This window comes from Rhincodon typus, chromosome 3, assembly GCF_021869965.1.
Source record: "Rhincodon typus isolate 14 chromosome 3, sRhiTyp1.1, whole genome shotgun sequence".
Taxonomy (NCBI): domain Eukaryota; kingdom Metazoa; phylum Chordata; class Chondrichthyes; order Orectolobiformes; family Rhincodontidae; genus Rhincodon; species Rhincodon typus.
The window spans coordinates 7890664-7917259 of record NC_063334.1 but is presented as its reverse complement, the minus strand read 5'-3'; the positions used below and the strand labels follow the sequence as shown (position 1 = coordinate 7917259).

The following is a 26596-nucleotide window of genomic DNA, read 5'->3' as shown; positions in this document are numbered from 1 at the left end:
GCATTCAAACAGCTTTTCTGATTTGTGGTGAGCTTTGCCAGAAACAACATATTCAGCTGGGGTCCATGGACTACAGCTTTATTATCCTCATGTGCTGTTCGACCGTTTTTACATTGTGCGTTCTGCTACTGGATCCTACTCATGAATCTATAATGGAATTGAATGAATCAGGCTGCCTTCTTCTCACTCACCCGCTCTGAAAAGAAATGTGGTTACTTGTAGGATGAATGAAACCACTGCATTTGTGGCTTTACTGTGGCTTTTTTGACGTCATTGTTCATTCAGTAGCTACACGTTGGGAAATAGTTCTATCTACAATCCAGTTTCCTGCTGCACCCAGTCTCTAAGAGCTGTAACACGAGCATACACTCCAGGGATATTTGGCCTTGCACAGTCAATACCAAAGCTCACGATCCCAGCTAGAAACCAAGTGTTATTTGATCTCTGACAAACCAGTGAACCTCCTGAATCACCCTGTAATAAGAAGAGTACACAGCAATTATAATTCTTTAATGTGACATATACCTAATGCATCACAAAATATCATGTGTTCCTGTTAGTGGTAAGACACATCAGAAATATCGATGCAGGAAGGAAATGCTGTGCATACACAAAATAGTTTTCAGGACATTGATGTTCTCTCTTGTGCCATTTCAAATTCCAGGGCCAAACTAGTCGATGCTAGCAATGGTTTTCTAGATTTGAACCTGCGTCATGAATTCTTCATTAGTCACTGACCCCCAGAAATAAAGGTAAACTGAGAGTGGAGACAAACAAAACAAGATTTGGAGGAAAGCATTAGACGGAGACGGGGAAAGGAAGACACAAAGCAAAATATTCCACAAAAACCAGAGAAGAATTAATTAAAGAACAAAATAATATAAATAACTATAATATACTAAGAATATATAATGTACAATATTATAAGAATAATATATCACAGACAGGGTCTGTGACGAAAATAAAGAAAGGAAGAAAGAACTCAAGCAGTGAATTAGGAGAGCAGGGGCCATGAAATGACCTTAGCAAGTAAACTTAAAGAGAATCCCAAGGCATACTGTACATACATTAAAAACAAGATGATAACTAAGGAGAAGGTAGGGCCACTCAAGGATAAAGGAAGGAACTTGTGCTTGGAGGCAGAGGATGTGGGTGAGATACTAAATGAGTACTTTGCGTCAGTATTCAGCCAGGCAAAAGATAGTGAGATTAGTATGAAGCATACGAATATACTAGGGCATTTCGAGATCAAGAAATAAGTGGTGTTGGGTCTCTTGAAGAGCATTAAGTTGGATAATCCCCCAGGGCCCGATGGTATCTCTCTCAGGTTTTTGAGAGAAGCAAGAAAACAAATTGTTGGGACTTGACCAATATCTTTATATCTTTGCTAGCCACTGGAGAGGTTGTTGTTCCCCTGTTCAAGAAGAGAAATAGGGATAATCCAGGAAACTATAGACTGGTGAGCCTCACATCGGTGTTTGGGAAACTAGTGGAGAGAATTCTTTGGGATAGAATTTATGTTCATTTGGAAAAGCATGGCCTAATTAGGGTCAGTCAGCATGACTCTGTGTGGGGCATGTCATGTCTTCCTAACTTGATTGATCAAAAAATTCAATGAGGGGAGAGCAGTGGATGTTGTCTACATGAATTTTAGTAAGGCTTTGACAAGTCCCTCATGGTAGGCTCATCCAGAAGATTAAGATACATGGGATCCACAGTGACTTGGCCATGTGGATTCAGAATTAGCTTGCCCATAGAAGGCAGAGGCAGTGATGGAAGGATAGTTTTCTGGCTGGACGTCAGTGACTGGTGGTGTTCAGGATGGATTCGTACTGGGACTTCTGCTGTTTGTGATATATATAAATGACTTGGTTAAAAATGTAGGTGGGTAGGTTAATCAGTTTGAAGACAATGCAAGGATCAGTGGAATTGTGGACAGTGTAGAGGGTTGTCAAAGGATACAGTGGGATATAGCTCAGTTGCAGATATGGGCAGAGAAATGGCAGATGGAGTTTATTCAGGTATGTGTGAGGTCCTGCACTTTAGGAGATCAAATATTTAGGAAAAGTATACAGGTAATGGCAGGACCCTCAACAACATTGATGTACAGATGGATCTTGGGGTTCAAGTCCATAGCTCCCTCAAAGTGGCCACGCAAGTAGATAGGGTGGTAAAGAAGGGGTGTGGCATGCTCGTTTTTATTTGTCAGGGAATTGAGTACAATAGTCAGAATGTCATATTGCGGCTTTGTAAGACTTTGGTTAGACCACACTAAGAGTATTGCGTTCAGTTTGGGTTGCCACATTACAAGAAGGATGTGGGGGCTTTGAAGAGGGTGCAGAAGAGGTTTACCAGGATGCTGCCTGGATAAGAGGGTATGAGCTAGAAGGAGAGTCTAGAAAAACTCGGGCTGTTTTCTCTGGAGTGGTGGAGGCTGCGGGGAGACTTGATAAAAGTCAATAAAATTATGAGATGCATAGATAGAGTTGACAGTCAGAATCTGTTTCCCAGAGTTGAAATGTCTAAAAGTAGGGGCATGCATTTAAGGTGAGACGGGGAAAATTCAAAGGAGATATGAGGGGCAAGTGTTTTACAGAGTCATAGAGTTGTACTGCATGGAAACAGATCCTTTGGTCCAAATCGTCCATGCCAACCAGATATTCCAAATTGATCTAGTCTCATTTGCCAGCATTTGGCCCATATCCCTCTTAAACACTTCCTTTTTCATATAGCCATCCAGATGACTTTTAAATATTATAATTGTACCATCCTCCATCACTACCGCTGGCAGCTCATTCTATACACGCACCACCCTCTGTGTGAAAAAGTTGCGCCTTAGGTCCCTTTTAAACCTTTCTCACCTTAAACCTATGCCCTCTAGTTTTGGACTCCCCTATCCTGGGGAAAAAACCTTGACTATTCACCCTATCCATGATCCGCATGATTTTAACAACTTCTATAAGGTCACCCCTCAGCCTCCGATGCTCCAGGGAAAACAGCCCTAGCCTGTTCAGGCTCTTCCTATAGCTCAGACCCTCCAACCCTTGCACCATCCTTGTACATTTTTACTGTACCTTTTGAAGTTTAACAACATTTTTCCTATAGCAGGGAGACCAGAACTGAACGCAGTGTTCCAAAAGTGGCCTAACCAATGTCCTGCACAACCGCAACTGGACCTCCCAACTCCTATACTCAATGCATTAAACAATAAAGGCAAATGTACCAAACACTTTCTTCACTACACTGTCAACCTGTGACTCCACTTTCAAGGAAATGTGAACCTGCACTCCAAGGTCTCTTTGTTCAGCAACACTCCCCAGCTCCCTACCATTAAGTGTGTAAGTCCTACCCTGATTTGCCCTACCAAGTCTGAAACAGGCTGCCAGGTGTGGTGGTGGAGGCAAATATGATAGGGGCGTTGAAAGGATTTTTAAATAAGCAAGTGTATATGCAAGGAATAGAGGGATATGAACCAAGGGCAGGCAGAAGAGATTAATTTCATTTGGCATCATGTTCGGAAGGTAGAGAAAAACAGCAGTAAAAGTTGAAGCACCCGTGCTGGGTCTAGCTTTTTGCACAAAGAGTGAAATAAACGAAAATGTTTAATTTTGGTGCCCTCACAGGCATGCATTTCCAGCAGTGGGCAGTAGATGGAGCTATACTGTGGGCAGAGTCTTTTCGTGGTCTGAGTGATGTGGGCTACGGCAAGATTTGTTACAGAATCAGACCAGAAGTCTCAACTGCGGAAACATCTTGCTGCACCTTTTATGCATTTTGCTGAGCGGTGAAACAGGTTTCTTGCTAGGCAGTGACGAGTTGCCAGTTAAGGGGGATGATAGCTAGCTGAACACATTATTAATGTCACAACTCACCTCATTAAGATTCAGCTTCCCATCTTAACAAACACAACAAAAACAAAGCTAGATGTCAAGAAATCTCGAGGTTGAAATCAGAGTGGTACTCGGTAACTTTGCCTGGCTACTTGCTGGAATGTTCCTCTCATGTTGGACACCAGCATCTCAGGCCATGGACCAGTTCATTGCCTTTGTGTACTTAGTTCTTGCTGAATGGGGCAATCAAGCTCATATGGACTTCAGTCTTTCCTTGTCATTTTGCATTGGCATGCAGGAAGGAAGCCTCAATCAAGTCAAGGGGGGTAACCTTCACTGAGGATGGTTAAAGGCAGCCTCTAATACTGTGTTTGGGGGCTTGGACACTGTCAGTCAACCAGCCAGCCACTTGTGCAGTCAGAGTCAGGATGCCTTCTGCAAAAGGAGGAAGGAACTAAATATGGGGTAGCCCATATTTATCCATCTTGAGTCTTTCTGCCCCACTGTATGCTGCTTTCCTCCTGGAATGAGGGAGAGGTGGGTATGAAAAGAGAGGAAAGTGGGTGTCACAGGAGAGTTGTCCCGAAAGAGTGAGTAGGCAGCGGAGAGGGTATGCAGGGTTATTGGGTAGGGGGTGACAGTGAGTGAGGGAAGATACTACAGACAATATTGAGAGTGATAAAGAATTAGCCTTGGTAGGAGGTGGGTGTGGTAGCAGAGAGATAGAGAAAGAGTGGAAGGGAGTGGAAAATACATGGTGATATTTATGCTGGTGGAATGGAGAAGGTAATCGACTATCTTCCTACAGTGTAGGGCATCCCTCCAGATAGCTGAGACTACACTGACCTGGGTGGCGCAAGGAGGTCATCTGTATCTGCACCGCCCCATCCAACAGGAATCCCAGGTCCCTGCCTGCAAAACCAGGTGCCAATTCCCCCTAGTCTGTCACACATGTGTCATATGTAGGAATCATTCAGGATAGCTTCAGGGCTTGTCCAGGTGCATAAGCTTATAAAGATGGCATGGGCACCAGGTCATTTCCAGGCTACGTCAGTAGTGATGAGATGCCTTGGGAATTGCACCTGCTAAGATAGGAATAGGTTTGGATGTGAGGGATGCCACAGGGGTGGGGTAAGTAGTTAACGAGGCAAATTAGGTAAGATACGGTGAGACATCTCACTGGGTCTCACAGTGAGATTCCTGCAAAAAAACTTGCCGAAACTTGCACAGAGCCAAAAAAATAGAGATTCAGCCCTATCGTACACATGGTATAGGATTCAGGCAATTTTCATCCCAAAACCCAAGCAATTTGAGCTTCAATTTCTTATTCGCTAGCCTGTTCCACCAGGAAGATAATTGCCTCATTGTATAGCAATCCCAGTTTAGAACACTCAAGGTCCATTTGCAATGTGTCTTAAGATTGTCACAAGTTAATAGAAACATAGGAATTGATAAATGAGAAACGGTCCGACCTATTTAGTTTATCTTCTACAATCCTGGTTATGACATGATAATGAGATGTTTCACTAATCCTTCTCAATTAGTCTACAACAGTTTCCTAGCTTGTCTGAAAAAAAACCCTAGCTCATATTCGAAGACACCCATTCCTCTCAAGCATTTTATGTTTACTATGTGATGTGTTGAATTTCTTACATACAAATTAATGTTTGGGTAACAAGTGAATATTGATTTAAAATGCCAGATCTTGCCTTCAGTTATTGTAAGGCTATAGCTCTAGTACACTGCCTGTGTGCCAATTTGTGTGTGGTTGAAGGAAGTCTCTGCTGATGACTGTTTCTTCATTCAGGAATTCCCAGTGAGGTGCGGCTCTCAATTGCCTGGAACATTCAATGTATCATTTAAGACTGAAGCCAGCACTGAAAATACCACTCCTCTCTGGGACAACAGGATTGGGGAATCAGACCAAATGGTCAAATATAATCTAATGATCAAACCTAATGTGACATCTTCACAATAGGAGCAGGAAAGCTGACGTTTCGGGTCAGGACCCGTTTTCTGAAGAAGAGTCCCGACCCGAAACATCAGCTTTCCTGCTCCTCTGATGCTGCCTGGCCTGCTGTGTTCCTCCAGCTCCACACTGTGTTATCTCAGACTCCAGCATTGGCAGTTCTTACTATCTCTGAGTGACATCTACACAGCCTGGTCAATAATCATCTGTCCTTTATAGGACCTGTCCACTTCTTATTCCATTGTCATTAATAACAGATAATGACGTGATAGATGCTGCAGTGTATCTTTATGTAGGTATGTTGATAGTCTGCATACATCATCATAGAGGATATGATATAATCTGTCATGTAACACAATCTTCAAATATATTAATTGACAAAGCGAGATGTACTTGGAAGAGTTTTTAAAATACAGGGGTCCCTGATTTAGGAACATCCAATTTACAAATGCTTGAACTTACAAATACAATACCACACTGGGGCGTATTAATATTACATTATATCTGATGAATATTTAGTCTATTTTATGGCTATTTTATACTGTTCTGAACTGTGTTCTAACTTGCATATAAACTGACTTATGAACGGACTGAAGAACAGAGCCTGTTTGCCACCTGGGACTGCCACTAGGGGTTCTGAAGAAGGGTCAGTTAACTCGAAATGTTAACTCTGCTTTCTCTCCACAGATGCTGCCAGACCTGCTGAGTTTTTCCAGCAATTTCTGATTTTGTTACCGCCAGTAGTTTATCAGTCCTATTTGAGTGCTTGGTAAATTTGTGTTTGAAGGTTAGAAGGAAATATATGAATAATAACCAGTATCCGTAATAGTAGAATCATAGAATTCCTACAGTGTGGAAACAGGCCCTTCGGCCCAACAAGTCCACACCAAACCTCAGTGCATCCCATCCAGACCCATCCTCCTATAACCCACCTAATGTACACATCCCTGAACACTACGGGCAATTTAGCATGATCAATCCACCTAGCCTGCACATCTTTGGACTGCGGGAGGAAACTGGAGCACCCGGAGTAAACCCATGCAGACATGGGGAGAATGTACTAACTTCATACAGACAGTTGCCCGAGGGTGGAATCAAACCCGGGTCCCTGGCGCTGTGAGGCTGCAGTGCTAACCACTGACCGACCATACCACCCTTCCAATATCATGGAACATGTCAATTTACCCTATTGTATGGATTTAAGGATTGAAGAATGAGTGAAAGTCATTGCTATTGGCAATTCATGGTTAGATGAGAGAACAAGCAGCAACAAGTTCTAAGTAAGTTTTCAGCCTTAAAGTTGCCAAAATGACAGAAAAACCTGCTCCCACTATAAGACATTTAATTTTGCTCCCTTTATTTTCAAAAGCATTGGAAGTCAGCCTGGAATGGAATCTTTGCAACACTTACAATCTACAATCATAGGGAGAGAGTGTCTATTTCTTGTAGAGACCATTAACCTAGATTCAGTTTGAAGCTATTTGTGACCTGTTGTTTACATCAGTAAATGGGCTTGTTGAACACTAGTTCATGAATAAAAATACTACTCATTGTTTTACATCCAAATAAGCATGACTTAATATATTTTCTTCAAAACATATTGATACTATCTTGAATAATTGTATATAAATGTTTATCCACATTTTGTTTAGGTGAAAAGGCTACCTGACAGGCATCAACTCCTCCAGCTAAGATACCAGCACACAGCATTGTATCACTAATTTGGTTTCCAAAGGTACGCTTGCATCGTTTGTCATTGATAATTTTCACTTCTGCTTTTTGAAGGATCTTTGCAGGTGGGCCTGGAGGAAAAAAATAATTATTCAGTTCTTCATTAATTTCTGAATTTGAGCATAAAAGTCAAGTCTGACATTTCACTGCAGCACTTATTTTTAACTCATTCATGGGATGTGCATGTTACTAGCTGAGACAGCATTTATTGCAAATCCCTAGTTGCCCTTCAGAAGGTTATACTGAGCTGCCTTAAACTTCTGCAGTCCATGTACTGTAAGTAGACCCACAAGGTAACCCACATTAAAGGATAAATTTCCAGGATTTCTCCCAGTGACACTGAATGAACTGTGATATATTTCCTAGTGAGGGTGGACAGTAGTTTTGAAGAGGAACTTGCAGGTGGTGGTGATCCTATGTACTTTTCCTTGTAGGCGGTAGTGGCTGTAGGTTTGGATGGTGCTATCTAAGGAGCTTTGGTGAATTTCTGCAGTGCATCTTTTAAATGGTGCACACTGCACTACTGAAGAGAGTGCATATTTACAGATGTGGTGCCAATCAAGTGGGATGCTTTGACTCCTGACTTGTGCCCTGGAGATGGTGGACAGGTTGTGGGGAGCCAGGACTTGTGTTGCTCACTGCAGGATTCCTAGCCTCTGACCTCAAAGTGGGAGGTGGCAGCCTAGTGGTACTATCACTGGACTGTTAATTCAGAGACCCAGATAAGGTTCTGGGGACCCAGGTTCAAATCCCACCATGGCAGATGATGGAATTTGAATTCAATAAATATCTGGAATTAAGAGGCTAATGATAACTGGGAATCCATTGTTGATTGTTGGAAAATTTGGTTCGCTAATGTCCTTTAAGGAAGGAAACTGCCATCCTCATCTGGTCCAGCCATTATGTGACTCCAGACCCACAACAATGTGGTTGACTGTTAACTGCCCTGTGGGCAATAAATGCTGCCTGGTCAGCAATGCTGTCATCCTATTATTGAATAAAGAACCTGCTGTTGTACCCACTATATTATTTGGTAGTCCAGTTCAGTTTCTGGTTAATGCTGGCCCCCATGCTGTTCATAGTGGGAGATTCAGCGATTATGATGTCATTTAATGTCAAGGGGAAATGGTTAGATTCTCTTTGTTTTGGAGATGGTCATTGCCTGGCACTTGCATGGCACAAATATTGCTTGCCACTTTTTAAGCTCAAACCTGGATATTTTCAGTGTCTGAAGAGTCGTGAATAGCGTGGAATATTGTACAATCATCAACAAATATCCTCACTTCTGACCTTATGATGGAGGAAAGGTCATTGATGAAGCAGCTGAAATGATTGGGCCTAGGACACTACTCTGAGGGACTCCAGAGATGTCCTGGAGCTGAGGTGACTGACCTCCAACAACCACGCCTATCTTCCTGTGTGCCAGGTCTGGCTACAACCAGTGGAGAATCTTTCTGATTCCCTTTGACTTGAGTTTGCCAAGGGTTCTCAATGCCACACTTGGTCAAATGTCTGATGCCAAAAGCTGTCTCTCTTCCCTCACCTGTGGAATTCAGCTCTTTTGTTCATGTTCGAACCAAGGCTATTACGAGGTCAGGCCCTGATAGAACCCAAACTGGGCATCAGCGAGAAGGTTATTGCTGAGCAGATGTGGCTTGTTAGCACTGTTGATGTCGCCTTCCATCATTTTACTGATGAGCAAGAGTAGATTCCTTGGACAGTAATTGTCCACATTTGATTTGTCTTGTCCATACCTGGGCATTTTTCCACATTGTTGGGTGGATGCCAGTGTTGTAGTTGTGCTGGAACAAATTGGCTAAGTCTGCAGCAAGCTCTAGAACACGAGTCTTCAGCACTATTTCTGGAATGTTGTCAGGGCCCGTTACTTTACAGCTTCCAGTGACTACAACTATTTCTTGATATCATGTGGAATGAACTGAATTGGCTGAAGACTGGCATCAGTGATGCTGGACACCTCTGGAACAGGCTGAGATGGATCATTTACTTGACATTTCTGCGTGAAAATTGTTGTGAATGCTTGAGCCTTATCTCTTGCACTGAGGAGCTGGGCTCCCCATTATTGAAGATGGAAAATATGTGCAGATCCACCTCCTCCACTAAGGTGTTTAACTGATCCCCACCCACCCCCTGTTCTCATCTTGTTCAGCCAGGGCTTCAGAGTTTAAATCTGATCCACTGGTTGTGGAGTTGCTCAGCTGTATTTATCATTTGCTGCTAATGCAAGTAGTCTTGTGTTGGAGGTTGACACATCATCATTTTTAGGTATGCCCCTTGTTGTTCCTGACTGCCCTCCTGCACTCTTCATTGAATCAAGGCTGTCATGCGGTCAGGAGCTTGATGGTAACGGTAGTGTGAGAGATTATACTAGACTATGAGGTTACAGACTGTGTTGGTGCATGATTCTGCTGCTGCTGATAGTCCACCTCAGGAATGTACACATTTGTGTTGTTGGATCTGTTTGAGTCTATCCCATTTAACACAGTGATAGTTCCTGGGCTTTTTGAAGACGTTGTGAAACATGTCAGGTGAATCAATATCAAATAAGTTTAAAACATCTTACTAACTCTAAATGGCATAATTGGATGCTGTGTGAAAAAGCACATTTTAATGCAGTTATTGATTACAGGGCTCTGTCCTTAAAAATAAATGACTACTAAATTGATCATTAAATTCACAAATATTCTACAATTGTCCAGATACATTGGAGTACTTTCTCCAGTAGAAAAAAACATGCTTTTGCATTGGAAACAGCCTTAAGAGATGGTGGAGGTGAATTTTTAAAGGTATATTTAGGGTCTTGATAAGCAAGGAGTTGATGGGTTATCTGCAATAGATGAGAATATAGATGAAAATGAATAATGGACCAGGCTTGATGGGTTGCATGGTCTACTCTGCTCCTAATTCATATGTTAGTGTGCTTCCAGTATCCTGAAGAAACATTGGTCAATTAACCACAGGCATCACTATAGACCGATAACAGGCAAAATTAACATGGACAATGGATACTCAAACTGATGATTTTTTTTGTGTCTGACACATTCAACATACTTAAAGAAATAAACACTAAGATATGAACCATATGGAAAATGGCAGTTCTAGTTACAAACTATTCAATTAAAATTGGAATAATGCCAAAATCTAACCTTGAAAGGCAAGCGCTCCCCATCCTGTGATTGTGCATTTTCGACCAGCAGAGATGACTTCACGACTCGATGGGAGACAAATTGGCTGGATGAACTTATTGAAGTTGACAGGAGAAGAAAGCTCCAGTACTGCAATATCATTGTTAAAGTTCATTGGAATGCTATAGTTAGGGTGGACGTGGATTTTACTGATGGTTCTGGATATACCACGTCCAACAAAAATTGATCCCATGTAAGCTTTCCATTTTGAAGTGTTGGCGAATGCTCTTTAAGCAAAAATAAATAAACATAATTTCAATCTTTTTGAAAACATTTAGGTTAAATCTATAACTTTTGTGTAACACTGAGTTAACTTGTGACTTGAGGTCTTCGCCATCACAGAGACTGCTGTTAAAGCCAAGATTGCTCACCTCTTACCCTACTGAAAACCATTTGCTGCTGAAGCTCTCATTCATGCCTTTGTTAGGACCAGACTCCATTACTCCAGCATTCTCCACCTCTGTGTAACATAGATGTCAACTGATCTATACTAGCTCTTGAGAATTGCAGAATTTGACAGCAAAAGAGGTCTTTCAGCTCATTTAAAAGAACAATCCCCAGTTTCCCCATAAACCTGTACATATTTCCAGATTTACATGCAATTTCCTTTTGAAAAGTACAATTGAATACTCTTCCTATATCCTTTCAAGATTGCAACCCTAACCAATATGGAAATAGACATTTTATCCTTCAAAGGAGGCCATTCAGCCCATTGTTGTTTGTGCTGACCAAGAAAGAATTATTCAGTCTCATCCTGTTTTCCAGCTCTTGGCCAATAGGCCTGAAGGTTGAAGTATTTTTTCCAGTACTTTTTAAATGCAATCAGTATTTCTGTATCTACATTTCTTGCTTTCCTCTTTAGAACGACGAAGGATGAGAGGTGACTTGATAGAGGTATAGACAGAGTGGACAGCCAGAGACTTTTTCCTAGGGTGGAGGTAGCTATTATGAGTGGGCTTAGTTTTAAAATGAGTGGAGGTATATATAGGGGAGACGTCAGAGGTAGGTTCTTTACTCAGAGAGTGGTCGGGGTGTGGAATGCATTGCTGGAGAGGGTAGTGGAGTCAGCCTCATTAGGGGCATTTAAGCGGCTATTAGATAGGCATATGGATGATAGCATAAGGTAGGGCTGGAGGTTACATAGACCTTAGGTTTTGGGTAAAAGTTCGGCACAACATCGTGGGCCAAAGGGCCTGTACTGTGCTGTACTGTTCTATGTTCTATGTTCTATGTAATCCTTTTAAGCAGAGACTTCTAGATCCCTACAGCTCTTTAGATGAAAAACATTATCCTGTACACCTCTCTAATCCTTCTACCAATTACTTTAAATCTGTATTCCTGGTTGTTGACTTATATGTTAATGGGGATTAGGTCCTTCCTGTACATGTTATTTCAGGCGTTATAATATTATATACCTAATTACATCTTCTCTCAATTTCCTTTTTTCTAAAAGAGAAAAAAATTGCAGCTTATCCAATCTTTCCTTTATGAGCTATGCCTTATTTATTGTGCATTCTCTGACATTGTTAGCTCTCATCAAAAGATTTACCTCACACTTTCGGGATTGAACTATTTTGCCACTTTCCTTTCACCTGAATACTGTCCTCTGGTTATCAACTAGCCCTGCAGTTTTACAGCTGTAAAAATCTTTCTTCCCCTCAATTTTAAATTTTCAGCCTTATGTTTAAGTTGCAGCTTAGTTTTACCTTTTCCTATCTCTGTCTTGTCCTCTGGTCTTACAACTCCCTCCCTGTACCCCTGTCTCCATTACTTTCACCTATCCACTTCCACATCCATCCCTTCAGTCTCACCTCACAACTGGCCTTCAGCTGCCTAGCAACTGATTATGAGTCTTTGACAGCACCTTCTAATCCTGAGGACTCTACCATTGAGAAGAACAAGGTTAACAGGTGCATGGAGAGAAAAAGAAAAGCAAGCACTTTGGCAGGCAGGAGGCAGGATGGTAAATGTCTCTGGAAAATAAGATTTATGAAATAGATGATAGAAGACACAATTTTTGCTAAATGTGAGATAACACAGAGAACAAGGAACGGAATACTGCCCACCTTAAATGGAAAGATGTTGAATGGTTGAGAAGAACAAAGAGGCTTGGGATTGAAACATGATATATGTGGGTGCAGACAGGTAAAGGTATTTTCTGAAATTGCTTATATCTACCACCAGGGCCAACGTCACCTTGGGACAGAACATTGGGTACAGGAGTAAATTAATGATCATGATAAATTTACATAAAACATTGGTTATGCCACACAGACTACAGTGCCCATTCAGAATCTACTACTGAAAAAGCATCTGAGAGAATTATACACTGTGCAGATTTGCCTGGAAAGGCCAGGGATAGAAAACTGGAGGACTTGACACATTGGACCGCTCTCCACTTGAGCAAAGAAGGGGAGCAGGAGGTTTAATGGTAAATGATTTTAACATAATGAATAGGAAAGAATCATTGTCAGGTTAAGAGTTCATCAATTTAATGTCTTAAGGTTCATCAATTTAATTTTGCCAGTATGAGTCTGAGAACTGAGTTTATAGTAACATGAGTAATCCAGAACACGATTGAAGCATGGAATGCTCTGCTGTTGTGTTATAGTTATGAGGTTTAAAGTGAAGGGACTGTCTTTATATGTAGGATAAAATGAATAGTGTCCTGTAACCTGTGCCGAAGCATGCCTCTCTGGGTGATGAGACTATTAAAGGTTAATTCAAAGCCTAGATTGTTTTACTGAGAAAGTGCAAGATATTCATTCATACATGCAATACTGAAGGCAGCTGTGCTACGGGTGGAAAAATGAGTCTCCAATTACTGTAAGGAAGTATTGTGAATGTCAGGTTATAAAAGGATATACTTTGAAATATCCATCAGATTCCAGGAAAGGATGGAACTGGGGATTAAAGCATAGCTAGTTAGCATTTCTACCTTGGTACAAGGTCAACATGATTGGCATTGCCATGTAAAAGGCAGGAATGGAAGCCATTGTAAGATTTGGTTTGTAGGCTTTCCTGGGATGAGGAAGAACAGCAATAGACCAAACGCTCTGTGGTATACCATTTTGGAATATGTACAGCTCAAATATAGATTGATAAGACCAAATTTGTGTGGCACTAAATGAGGCTGGAAGATTTCCCTAGGTCATGCTGGGGAAGGATCGCTAGGAGCAGTCTCACCAGGAAGGACAATTCTGAAATCAAAGCTACAGGGCTGAAAAAGGAAGAGAACAAAACTAAACCTTTGGGAATTAAGAATCACTTTGGACTGATTCAGGGATATGTAAATGTCTACTTAAAGCTTAGTGTAAAGTTTATCTATGAAGCACATTTTCTTTTGATTGGAAAAGAAGTAAAAAGGGAACTGTTCTGCTTAGTATAAATTCCCTACAGAGATAGACTTAATTAATAGTCTGTCTTTTGTCACTGTAAATGTCTTAAAATGTAATACCTCATTGTGTAATTCTTTTGGCTATTAACTGGAGGTTTATAAAATTTGAAAAAGAAGATGGATAGAATGGAAGGCACTGCAATTACATTAGGATTGCTACTAATGACATGAGGGGCTGAATGGCCTTCTTTTATCTTTAATATTTAATAATTATAAAAAGCTGCAGAGAGAGAAAAATAGGAATGTCTAGACTGAGGCTAAGAACTCTTGCTGGATACGTTAGCAAGCATTCAATTTGGATATTGGGACAACAAAATAATACAGGAGGCTTTTTGTGTGCTACACTTTATGATCTTATGAATTTATTATCAAAATTTCCACTACATGTTTCCAATCTTAAATTTTATTTCTTAGTCAAGACCAGATGGGAGTCAGATACTTGAAAATTAAAATGAATGAGTTGAGAAGTATCTTAGATGAACGGGCCATAAGGCCACTTTTCTTGTTTATCTTAATTTATCAGTATGTCAACAATCCATGATGAAAGCACTGGTTAGTCATGTAATAGCTGAAGTTTTAGTTAACATTGCCATGTGCCCATAGCTAAAGAGCCTGCTTTCAACAGAAAATCAGTGGAAAGGTATTTTCCCAAATCTCACTAGACCGTTGTCTCAGTTCACTTGGACTGTATAGTCAATGACCCTCACCAAAAACAACAAATAGGCACATCGACCTGGAAATACCACAGTATGGGTTTCTGATTAAATGTTCTAACTTCAACTGGAAGTTGACACAGCTGGCAAGGCAGCAGTACAAATTATTTTCTTTGTACACAGGTTTACCAACAATTTGTTTTTTCATTCATTCATGGGATGAGAGTGTCACTGGCTGGGCCAGCATTTATTGCCCATCCCAATTACCCAGAGGGCTGTTAAGAGTCAACCATATTGCTATGGGTCTGGAGTCACATGCAGGTCAGACCAGGTAAGGAAGGCAGATTCCTTTTCTAAAGGACATTAATGAACCAGATGGATTTTTCCTGACAATTGACAATGGATTCATGGTCATCATTAGACTCTCAATCCCAGATCTGTACTGAATTCAAATGTCACTATCTGCCTTGGCCCGATATGAACCCAGGTCCCCAGAACCTTAATTATGTCTCTGAATTAACAGTCCAGCGATAATACTACTAGGCCATGTTCTCCCCAATAGTCTATCAAATTATGGTATAAGGCAGCGAGAACTTCTTCAGAATTAAGACCAAGTTCCATCTTTTTGAGAAAACCTGACCTTTGTGCAAATAAACATGTGTCAAAGACAATCTTAATACTTACTTCTGAAAACAATGAGCTGCAGAGATGAGCCATCTGTCAGAGATGATGGAGGCACCACAGACATGTGATCCGATTTGGAGACTAACTTGCCAAGGCCATTCACCATTCACAGAGTTTGTCCCACCAACAATCCTACTGGATAATGCAGGTCTGGAGCCACAAGCTGTGTAACATACAAAAATGATTAGTGACTGACATGTACATTTGGAGGATTTATGCTGGGCATTCATATTCCAAAAGATAAAATGAACACAATCATAGTACCATAAGATTTAGGTTAGCTTTGAAAAAGAATATCGAAGCAATACAGTGTAAAAATATCATGCCATCTATGGTTTGGGTCCCATTACTTAAAGAGGGAGCTGGCATGGGAAACTTCACTAGGCTAATTCCTGGGATATGAAGTTGTCTTATGAGAAAAGGTTGAGCAAGTTTGGCTTATACTCATTTGATTTTAAAGAATGAGAGGTGTTCTTATTGAAACATGAAAGACTTTTGACAGGTAGACGTAGGGTGGATGTTTCCCCTCATGGGCAGAGTCTAGACCTTTGAGACAAAGTTTAAGAATAAGAGGTTTCCCATTGAAGATAAAGATGAGGGGGAATTTCATTTCTCAGAGAATGGAAAATCTTTGGAATAGCCTTCCCCAGAGAGGTGTAAATACTGAATCATTGAATATATTCAATTTCTGGGGAGTCATGATATCATGGTCCAGCAGGAAAGTAGAGATACGGCCATGATCAGGTCAGCCATGCCCTAGTTGGAGACAGTGCAGACATGAGGGGCCAAATGGCTAACTGCTGCCCTGATTTATTATGATCTTATAATAAGAGAGCTAATTCCAATGGGATGATAACAAATGTGGCCCAGATAAATTGGAATTGAAGCTTGGCAGGCAAAACTGCAATACAACAATGGGCCATCTTTAAACAGGAGATGTTTGGGGGTAGGGGTAGGAGAAGGTAGGACAAGCAGAGCCAGATCTCATGAGCCAATGAAAGAGGAAAGTGTAGTAGAGTGAGAGTGCACAGAATAGACATCAGATTGACAATGAGAAGCAGGCAAATCTAAAACATTTAAAGGGAAAATAAAATCTAAGAAAGGGAAGAAAGGACAGCATAAGAAGTGTAGATAATATAAAATAGAATCCAAATGTATTCTATAACCATCTACAAGGAAAATGGTGTTTAAAGAGAGGAATATGGCCAGCCGGGGGCTTAAAAAAAGACATTCATAACAGGAGTCCATGGTGATGTACTAAATGAAAACTCTGCATCTGTCTTTACAAAGGAAGATGATGTTACCACCAGGTCCAAATGAAATAGATAGCTGAGACACTGGAAGGACTAAAAACTGATATAAAAAACGAGGGATGTTAGAAAGCTGCCTGTCCTTAGACTTGACAAGTCACCAACACCTGAACAGCCACAATCTCAGAGGCATTGAGCACTATTGTTTAATCCTTACATACTGCTATGGTCCCAGAGGATTGGAAAACTGCAAGTTTTACACCTTGTTCAAAAACAAAATGCAGGGCTAAGCCCATTTATCCTCAGTGGTGGGAAATCTTTTGGAAATGATAATCTGTGACAAAATTATCAGTCACTTGGACAAATATGAATGAATCACAGAAAGCCAGTGTGGCTCTGTTAAGGGAAGTTTTAACTAACTTAACTGACGTTTTGGAGAAGGTAATAGAAATGGTTGATGAGAGCCACTACTTTTCTTGACCTATGTTAATGACGTAGACTTTGGTGTGCAAGGAGCAATTTCAAAACCACAGAATCATTGCCATGGAATTATTGGGAACAGTGAGGAGGATAGTGATAGAAATCAAGAGGGTGTGGGTAGGATAATGGAATAATGAACAGGCTGGAAGTGAAATTTAATACACAGAAGTGGGAAGTGATATATTTTGGCCAGAAGAACAAGATTGGGCAGTGTAAAAAAAAAGTATATAATTCTAAACAAGGCACAGGAGTGGAGAGACCTAGCAGTTTATATGCACATATCACTGAAGGTAGCAGAGTAGTTTGAGAAAATGGCTAATAAAGCATTTTGGGCTTTATAAGTAGTGGCATAGAGAACAGAAGCAAGAGTATTATGAAAAACCTGTACTAAGCACTTGGTGGGCCAGGAATTAATGCAGTCAGTGAGCATAAAGATGATGAATCAATCACTCATATACTGCTACAAATAAAAATGTTAATAAAAAGTTTCAACTTACCTCCATTTATCAAGGTCTGGTTCATTAACTCATGATGTAGAGACTCTGTAGACTCCTTTGTTAAACCACCTGAAAGTTAAAGAGATTGTAATGGAACAAGGTTGTTGTAATCACACTGGCAAAAACAACTAATAAGCAGAGCAAACGAAGGAAAGTGTCATTTTTTTTAAATAAAAGAACTCATATTTATCCAGAAACTTCTATGATCTCAGAATCTCCCAAAATACCTCACTACAAATTGATTTTGATGTGTAGTAGTTACTAAGCTATAAGGAAATGGAACAGCTAAACTGTGCACAGCATGCTTTCATAAACAACAGAGATAAATGACTAGATAAATTGTTATATCGACACTGGCTGAGGGATAGAGGAGGCCAATACAACTTTGGTTACATTTGACAGGCCAACTAATTGAGTAGGAACACATACAGTCATAGAGTCCTACAGCATGAAAACAAACCCTTCCATCCAAGCAGTCCATGCCAAACATAATCCCAAACCAAACTAGTCCCACCTGCCTGCTCCTGGCCCAAATTCCTGCAAACCTTTCTTATTCTAAATGTCTTTTAAATGTTGTAATTGTACCCACATCTACCACTTCCTCAGGATGTTCATTCCACATGTGAACCACCCTCCGAGTAAAAAATTTGCCCCCCACGTCTTTTTTTAAATCTCTCTCCTCTCACCTTAAAAATGCGCACCCTAGTCTTGAAATCCTCCTGAACCAAACCTCCTAGATATTAACTTTAATGCACCAACAAGCATGGAGGGAAAATAGTGTGTTAGGTTAAGGTAATAAAATCTGATTCTGTCTTAAGATTTAAAATTTACCATGACATCCAGGCTTGGTTGAAATGGAAACTGGCATTTGTGTCATAAAAGTGTCAAGGAATCTCTAACAAGAGACATGCTAACCATTTCCCTTTGCTATCCAATTGCATCACCATCACTGAATCCCATACATTCACCATCCTGGGAATTATAAAAGACCTGAAACTTAATTTAGACAACCATGAAAATATTATGGCTCACCTCCTGACTTCCCAAAGCCTATTTAGGAGGCACAAGCCAGAAATGTGAGGAAGCATTTTTCCTCCTGGCTGGATAAGTGAATCTCCAACACGCAACACCATCCAAAATAAAGCAACAACATCAATCACCTTAAATTTTCATTCCCTCCGGCACTGACCCTCCTTGGTAGTGTGCACCATCTAGAAGATGCATTGCAGCAAATTGCCAAGGTTCCTTCAACAGCACCTTCCAAATGCACAACCTCTCCCATCAGGAAGAACAGCAGCAACAAATGCAATGGGGATACCATCACCTGCAAGTTTCTTTTCAGCTACACACATCTGACTTGAAAAAGATCATTGTTCGTCCACTGACATTGTGTTGAAAAACCTCAAGGGGTTGGAGTGTTAGGGGGCAGCACTCAAGGGTTGAGTGGTTGGGTGGGGAGTTGGTGAGTCTTGGAAGTTTGGGGGTGATCAGGGGTTTGAAGTTGAAGTTAGAGAGTCTTGTTGGCACTCAGGAGTTTGGAGGGTGTCACAGAGTCAAGGAATTTGGGTCTGGAAGATCAGTGGGTTTCAGATGTATGGCTACCCAGGAGTTAGACTAGAATATGTTTATCCAACATTTCCTGGGTATCTATCCAGGTACGTCAGATGGTCTATGGTCTCTGATTCTAACTCAGAGGCTACTGGAAAGCAAGAAAATTGCCCATCAGAAGATCAAACTTCCTGGACAATTCTATCAGAGTCAATATATTGGGGCTTCCACAGTATCTCAGCATCTATCATTTTCGGGATGTAGATGTGATGAAGTGGGTTGTCTAATCTTTGACAATACCCAAAGATATCCAAAGATCTGAGTCATTTAATCCATAATTACTCTGTCAAACCCTTCCTTATTTGGAACATCTCTAGCAACTGTATACATAACCTTCTCTGTTCTAAAGACAGCAATCATGTTGTCGTGCATGTGTAGCTGTGGCTACGGTCTTAGTACATCACCAGATTTCAGCTACCATCTATGATCAGGTAGTGTGCTGTGTGCAGTCATCCGAGTAAAATGTGTTTAGCAAGAGCTCTAAATATAATGCATGTGTCGCTTAATCTTCATAAGTAGAACACCTCTCTTAGAGTTAACCGATCCTGTTTGAGTGTTGCATTTGTGTCGAAGAGTAATACAGAAAATTCAATATAGCATGTGGCATGTGTGGTTTCTGAATATCTTCCATTTTTAAGCATACCAGTAAGCATTTTAATGCATTCCTGTACAATTTCAAAACTGCATGCTCGTAAAGAGACCAATGCAGTAACTGTCTGACATTGGAATTTTGACTTCTACAGCTTTGAAGTGGAGGACCACAGACATATTGATCACCAGCTTATGGACAGCACAGCAACACGTTCAGTTCTCAAAGATCATTCAGAAAGAAGAGACCTTCCAGTTCATCTTGGAACAACAGCAGCAGTCTGAAACTTCAACAGAGGTTCAAAACTCAGTTGCAAGAAAACAGGATGGTGTCTTATTTTGGAAGGTTCTAGGGAAGCAAAATCAAATGGCAGGCTCAGAAGGCTTAGAAAGGCTGGGAGAAGTGTTCAGGCCAAAACCCAGTTGCGTAGAAATGGCATGAAAAAGACAAGAACAGCATATACCGGGCACAGCAAAAATGGTGGAACAGGGAGTGATGACTTGAGTGCATCTTTAATCCTGAATATTAGGAGAGTAAGAAAGCTTATTCTTAATTCAGAAATATGGTGTCCTGGAAACACCACACCACATCTGCCAAATTCCCATGTCTCAACTGGGAGGCAGCAGATATTCCATCTGAATTTAAGCTTTTCATACACTTTAGAACTGTGATTTATCGATTTGGTAGTATTGAAACCAGGCAAGCAAGCTGCAAAATAAAACCTGCAATAGATAATGAAAAATTTCACAGATTAAACATGTCTAGGCTATCAGGAGGAGAACAAAATGTTGTTATAGTTAATAGTTTTAGAAGGATAAATGTTGGAGGCTGCACTAAGTTCCACCCAATCTGATGGTGTCATACAGACTTGGGTGGAGAAACAGGGAGCATACTTCTGAATCACAAAGAGGATAGGTGACAGCAAATATGATTAGAAAAACCAAGTTCGTAGCCATTTACAGCACAGCAGGAGGCCATGTGGCCCATTGTGTCTGCACAATTCAACAAAGATCCAACTACACTAATCCCATTTTCTAGTTTTTGGCACCTATCCTGGAGGGTTATGGCAACACAGTTGAATATCTAAATACAGGCAATCCTCACATTGTTAATGGGGTCCCTTCTTGAGTCCGTTTGTTATTCAATTTGTACGCAAGTTGGAACACAATGCGGAACAGTATAAAACAGCTGTAAGTACATGAAACATCTTGTATGTTGGATCTTTAAAATTACACCCTGACCTGGGATCATGTTCATAAGTATAAGTGCTCATAAGTCAAGTGTTTGTAAATCAGGGACCGCCTGTATTGCTTAAATGTTACAAGAGTTTCTGATTTAACGACCTTTTCAGATAGTGAGTTCTAGACTCTCACCATCCTCTGATTTAAAAGAAAGCTTCTCAACTTCTTTTTAGTCTTCTGCCTCTTACCTTAAATCTATACCCTCTGGTTATTGATGTCTCTGCTAATGAAAATGTCTCTTCATATCCACCTTATGTATGTCCTTCATAATCTTATACAGTTCTATCAGGTGTCCTCTCAACCTTGACTGCTCAAAGGAAAACAGCCCCTGTTTATCTAATCTTTCCTCATAACTCAGATCCTGAGCCCAGGGAGCATTCTGATAAATCTCCTCTGCACTCTTTCTCTAGCACAATCACATCTTTCTTGTAATGTGATGATCAGAACTGCACTCAATACTCCAAACTACTGTTTTATATAGCAGTTCCAAAATAATCTCCCTGCTCTTGTATTATATATCAGCCATCTGCAATCACTCTGCTTCCTGCCTCTCAGCCAATTATGGACTCAACTTGCTATTGGATCTCATGGGCTCTTACTTTATTGACCAGCTTGCCATGACAGACTTTATCAAAAATCTTGCTAAAGCCCACATTGACTACATCAAATGCATTACTGTCATTAACACTCCAAGATACCTTCTTAACAAATTAACTCAAATTTGTCCAAAACGACCTTCCCTTAACAAATCCATATTGATTACCTCTGAATAATCTGGGCCTCTCCAAGTGTGTCCCTCAAAATTATTTCTAACAACTTCCTCTCCACTGAGGTGTGACTGACTGGTCTGTAATTTTGTGGTCTATTCCTTCCTCCTTTTTTTTAAATAATGGAGCATTGTTGGCAGTCCTCCAGTCCTCTGGTGCCTCACCTGTGGTTGAATAGGATTAGCAAATATTGACAGGACCCTTTGCCTCCCTCAACAGGCTGGGATATATCTCATCCAGGCCTGTGGATTTATCCACTGTTTAGGCTAAAATCTGCTCTCTCCCTAGGTTAATTTCTTCTAATATTTCACAATCTTCCACCCTGATGTCCATACCTGCATTGCCCTTTTCTTAGTGAAAACCAAGATGTGCTAAGTCTATTCGTTGCGAAGACGGTCAGAAATCAACTAGCCCACAACCAAACTGCAATCATTCACCAAATTAAGGGGCAGCCTGTAGAAGATTCCACTGCGTTTCCTAGACTCATAGTGGAACTCAAAAAGGAAGAATATAATGATATTCCCAACTTGTCGTAAGGGGATTGATTCATGCTGTCAATAGGAAAGGGAGTCTGTGTTCATACACCACTGGTGGAAATGCTTTCCATTCCTAAGTCACTGAATTGCCTTCAGATAATAGAAATCAACAAAGGCAGTGAGCAAAAGTAGATACTGACAGGAACAACGAGTAATACTTCAACAAGCCATTTGAGCTCATTGAAGAATCTTTACCTGAAGTTGTTCAGACAGTAAAACGATGTGCAGGACAAATTCTTGCAGCAAATTTAAATTCAATAACATGACACAAGTTCAAGAGGAACATTGTCATTATTTGTCTTCCGAAGCAGGACTATCAGTACTAGTGGAAGATCTAATGCTAAGTAAGTAGCACATCTCCAGTGACAAGACCGAGGGTAGAAAATATCTAGTGCACCAATGCAACAAAAGTGGAGGGAAAATGGAGACAACAAAACTAATCAACATGAAAATGTCAGAAATGTACATGTACTTCAGCATAACAGATTGTGAATAATTTCACAAAATGAAGATGAGCTGCTTACAACTCCATGGAAATTAAACCAATTCCTACAGATTAGGATAGGATCAAAAAAGAAGTTCTCTTGCTCAGAACTGCAAAAGAAAGAAGTACTTTCACTGAGCAGACAGCTTACTGCTGAATCAGGTAGTTGTCCAATATCAAAGTCTAGGGGACCTTGAATTTTCATCATGGAAGATGGCTGACATCAACTCGACGAGATAAAGAGGATCTCTGATGATGGCTGGGGCCATTCAACCTTCTTTCTCCATTCTCAACTTGACACAGGAAGTGTAATCACTTCAGGAAAGAAGTGCCTTTTCGAAGGTATGTAGACAGCCAACGTATTTTTAATGATCTCAAGATCATTGCTATTCGAGGAAACTTCCTCATTACAATTTAATGATATGAGAGAAAAAGATGGCTGGTTGGTAGAAAACAGAGTACGCATTAATGGATCTTTTTCTGATTGATAGTATGTGATGAGTGGGGTCCTGAGGATGTCTGCACTGTGTGAGATCAGGTTCAAAGAACCAGATGACCAGGATCAGTGAATGGCGAAAATAGCCTCTATATTGTACATTCACAGCAGCACGGTGTAAGGTGAAATAGAATCCCAAAATCATAGCTCAAGAGCAGCTGTTTTTATACAGAATTCAAGCATACATTAACATTCTAACACTTGAGTGTTAAGCAATAGATATTGTACAAAAACCGCTTTTCAGGAAATCGGAGATGGTTTAAACATGTGCTAAATGTTACTGGTTATTGTTGACTGTTAATGGTTATTTTAATGAGATTAGCGTGTCTGTCTGGTTTGTCCTTGCATAATTCAAAAGGTATTAGTCTTGTTATTTTCAAGGTTAGAATTTTAAAGTTAGAAAAAGGCATCTTGTGTTTTTTAAATACAAGTCTGAGTTCTCAACAGTTTGGTTGTCTGTGGTTTTTATTTACTATCACTTGTTTAGTTAGTTTCATGGTTGCATCCATCTATGGGTTCTATTTAGTATCATTCATTCATGTTCTGTTCTGAGGAAGGGTCACTGGACCCGAAACGTTAACTCTGTTTTCTCCTCCAGAGATGCTGCCAGACCTGCTGAGCTTTTCCAGCAACTTTGTTTTTGTTCCTGATTTACAGCATCCGCAGTTTTTTTGGTTTTCATTCATTCATTCATTTGGTTTCGTGGTCACACCTGTTGTAGTAGTGCTGCCAGTTTCATTCATTCATTCATTCATTTATTCAAGGTCGCGCGGGTCTGGACATAGCGCTGTAAATTTGGTTAGTAGGTTAAAGGTTGCTTACATACACTGCATAGCGTTTGTTAGTTTTATTAGTGGGGTAAAGTTTTATACACATGTTGAATAAAAACTTGGGACAAGTACCTGGCTACATAATATACAGGAAAAGTCTGCAGGGAAGTAACATTTTACTTTAAAGGAAAAGGGCTAATCCAATTATCACCTTTGACTGATACTTGGAGCTAATCTAGCTGGAGGGAGAAGATAAACAACTTGGTAATAGCACCTATTCACAGTTGGATTTAATATCAAACACTATTTTTGGTGTGGGGTGCAAAAGGGTTTCATCCTGTAGTGTTTGTGCAGTTTTGTTAGCTGCCACACCTGACTGCACCTTTGAATGGAATGCCTGTCTTGTTAAATGGGGTTTTTTACATAGCGCATTATGGATGACTGCACTTTCAAGTGGGGTGTCATCGCAAATTGAAGTGGTTGTAACCTGATACAGTAGCGAGCCCCTGAATTAGTTTGAATGGGGGATGGCTGGTATACGGAAATCTGCAGTTAGCATTATAACCACAAATTAATGGGTAAATGGATTAATAGACATGATTTATGGAATTATATTAAAAGTTGTTAATAGACATGAATTCTGATATATCAACTGGTGCCTCAACTTTTTACAGTTTATAACAACAACTTAGGTTAGGGGAGAAAAGGCATGGTGGTGAAATTTTCAAAGGTAGGTAGGAAAGCATGTTGTGAAGATGACATAAAGAGGTTGCAAACCAATATAAATAGATTCAGTGAGTAGACAAAGATCTGGCAAATAGAGTGTAATGTGGAATTGTTCATTTAGGCAGAGAATGATTGCAGAGTTCTGAGGTGCAGAGGATCTTTATGTTCTTGTACATGAGTCACAAAAAGTCACTATGCAGGTACAGCAAGTCATTAAGAAGGTTAATGGAATGCTATGCTTTATTAGAAAAATCGAAAATGAAAGCAAGGATATTATGTTTCACTTATATGGGGCATTGGTGAGTCCCAGATCTCGAAAAATGTTTTCAGTTTCAGTCTCCTTATTTAAGGAAGAATGTAAATACATTTACAAAAATTTAATCGTTATCTTTTCCAACAGAGGTGATAGAATGGAATTATTGGATATTGGGGAACTTACCATTACAAGGCCACCTAATAAGATCATTCAATGGAGCAGTTTGGCTGAGAATGATATAATGTAAAAATCATAACGGAAGCTCTTATAATTTAGTTAAAGATCTAATTTGATGACCTTGATGTCACAGCTGACCCTGAGCTGAGCTTAGCTTTTGTCCCATGTTCCCTCCATCATAAAGACTGCCTAATTCCATATATGTAATATTAACCTTGCCAATCCCAGCTTCAACTTTTCTCCTCTAAAATCTTCATCTTTTCTTTTGTTACCTCTGAAACAAACTGTTCCAAAGTTCTCCAGGTGAGTATCTCACCTTCCACTCTCCATAAACTTGAACAGATATAAATTCTGCTGTTTTTACTTAATCCATTGAAAAATCCAAATTATCAACCACTCATGTGCTGCTGAACCAAGAATGTTCCCATCCGTCAAAATCTCAATTTCTAAAAATCCCAGTTTTCATGTTCAAATGCCTCCATTTGCTTTCACGTTCAAATGCCACAGTTTGCCTGTGACTTTCTCCAGGTTCGTAATACTCCAAGAGTTCTGTGTTCCTCCAAATTTAGTCTCTTGTGCAAGCCTGCTGCCTTCACTGCATCATTGTTCTGTATCTTCAACTGTCTGGATCCCAAACTCTGGATTTCCTCCATTAACCTTTCCACCTCTCTCTTTCTTACAAAGTGTTTTGCTATCCGAGTCCCTAGCCGTCCATCCTAATATCTCCTTTTTGGGTTGACTGCCACTTTTTGTCTAACTATGCACTGTGAATCACGTCGGGAAGTTTTACTCAATTGAAAGCACCATATAAATGTAAGTTGGAGGAACACAGCAGGTCAGGCAGCATCAGAGGAGCAGAAAAGCTGACGTTTCCGGTCTGGACCATTCTTCAGAAATGGGCCCCATTTCTGAAGAATGGTCCCGACTGGAAACATCAGCTTTCCTGCTCCTCTGATGCTGCCTGGCCCGTTGTGCTTCTCCAGTTCCACACTGTGTTATCTCTGACTCCAGCATTGGCATTTCTTACAATCTCTGATATAAATGTAAGTTTTAGTTGAACTCAAATACATTTCATTCCTTAGTGATTCACTTAAAGTTTCAAGTCCCTTCAAGTCTAAGCAACATGTAGCGTACATACTTTCCTCTTACCTTCTGTCAGAAGTTTTGCTAGAATAATAGCTGCTGCTGCCAAAAGAACCAGAACAAGCCCCACGATTGCAAACACCAACATTAATCCTTTTGAAAGTTTCAT

The 26596-nt window shown here is 40.4% G+C and overlaps 1 protein-coding gene across 1 annotated transcript; it reads right to left on the bottom strand.

The window, feature by feature from the left end:
- Nucleotides 1-312: 312 nt before the first annotated feature.
- On the bottom strand, nt 313-26596 carry LOC109918778 (transmembrane protease serine 9-like). The gene is made up of 6 exons (XM_048619787.1): nt 26494-26596; nt 17695-17763; nt 15468-15630; nt 10695-10960; nt 7465-7601; nt 313-474 (listed from the first exon to the last, which is right to left on the bottom strand). The coding sequence occupies exons 1-6, from the start codon at nt 26594-26596 to the stop codon at nt 313-315; spliced, it is 900 nt and encodes a 299-aa protein (XP_048475744.1).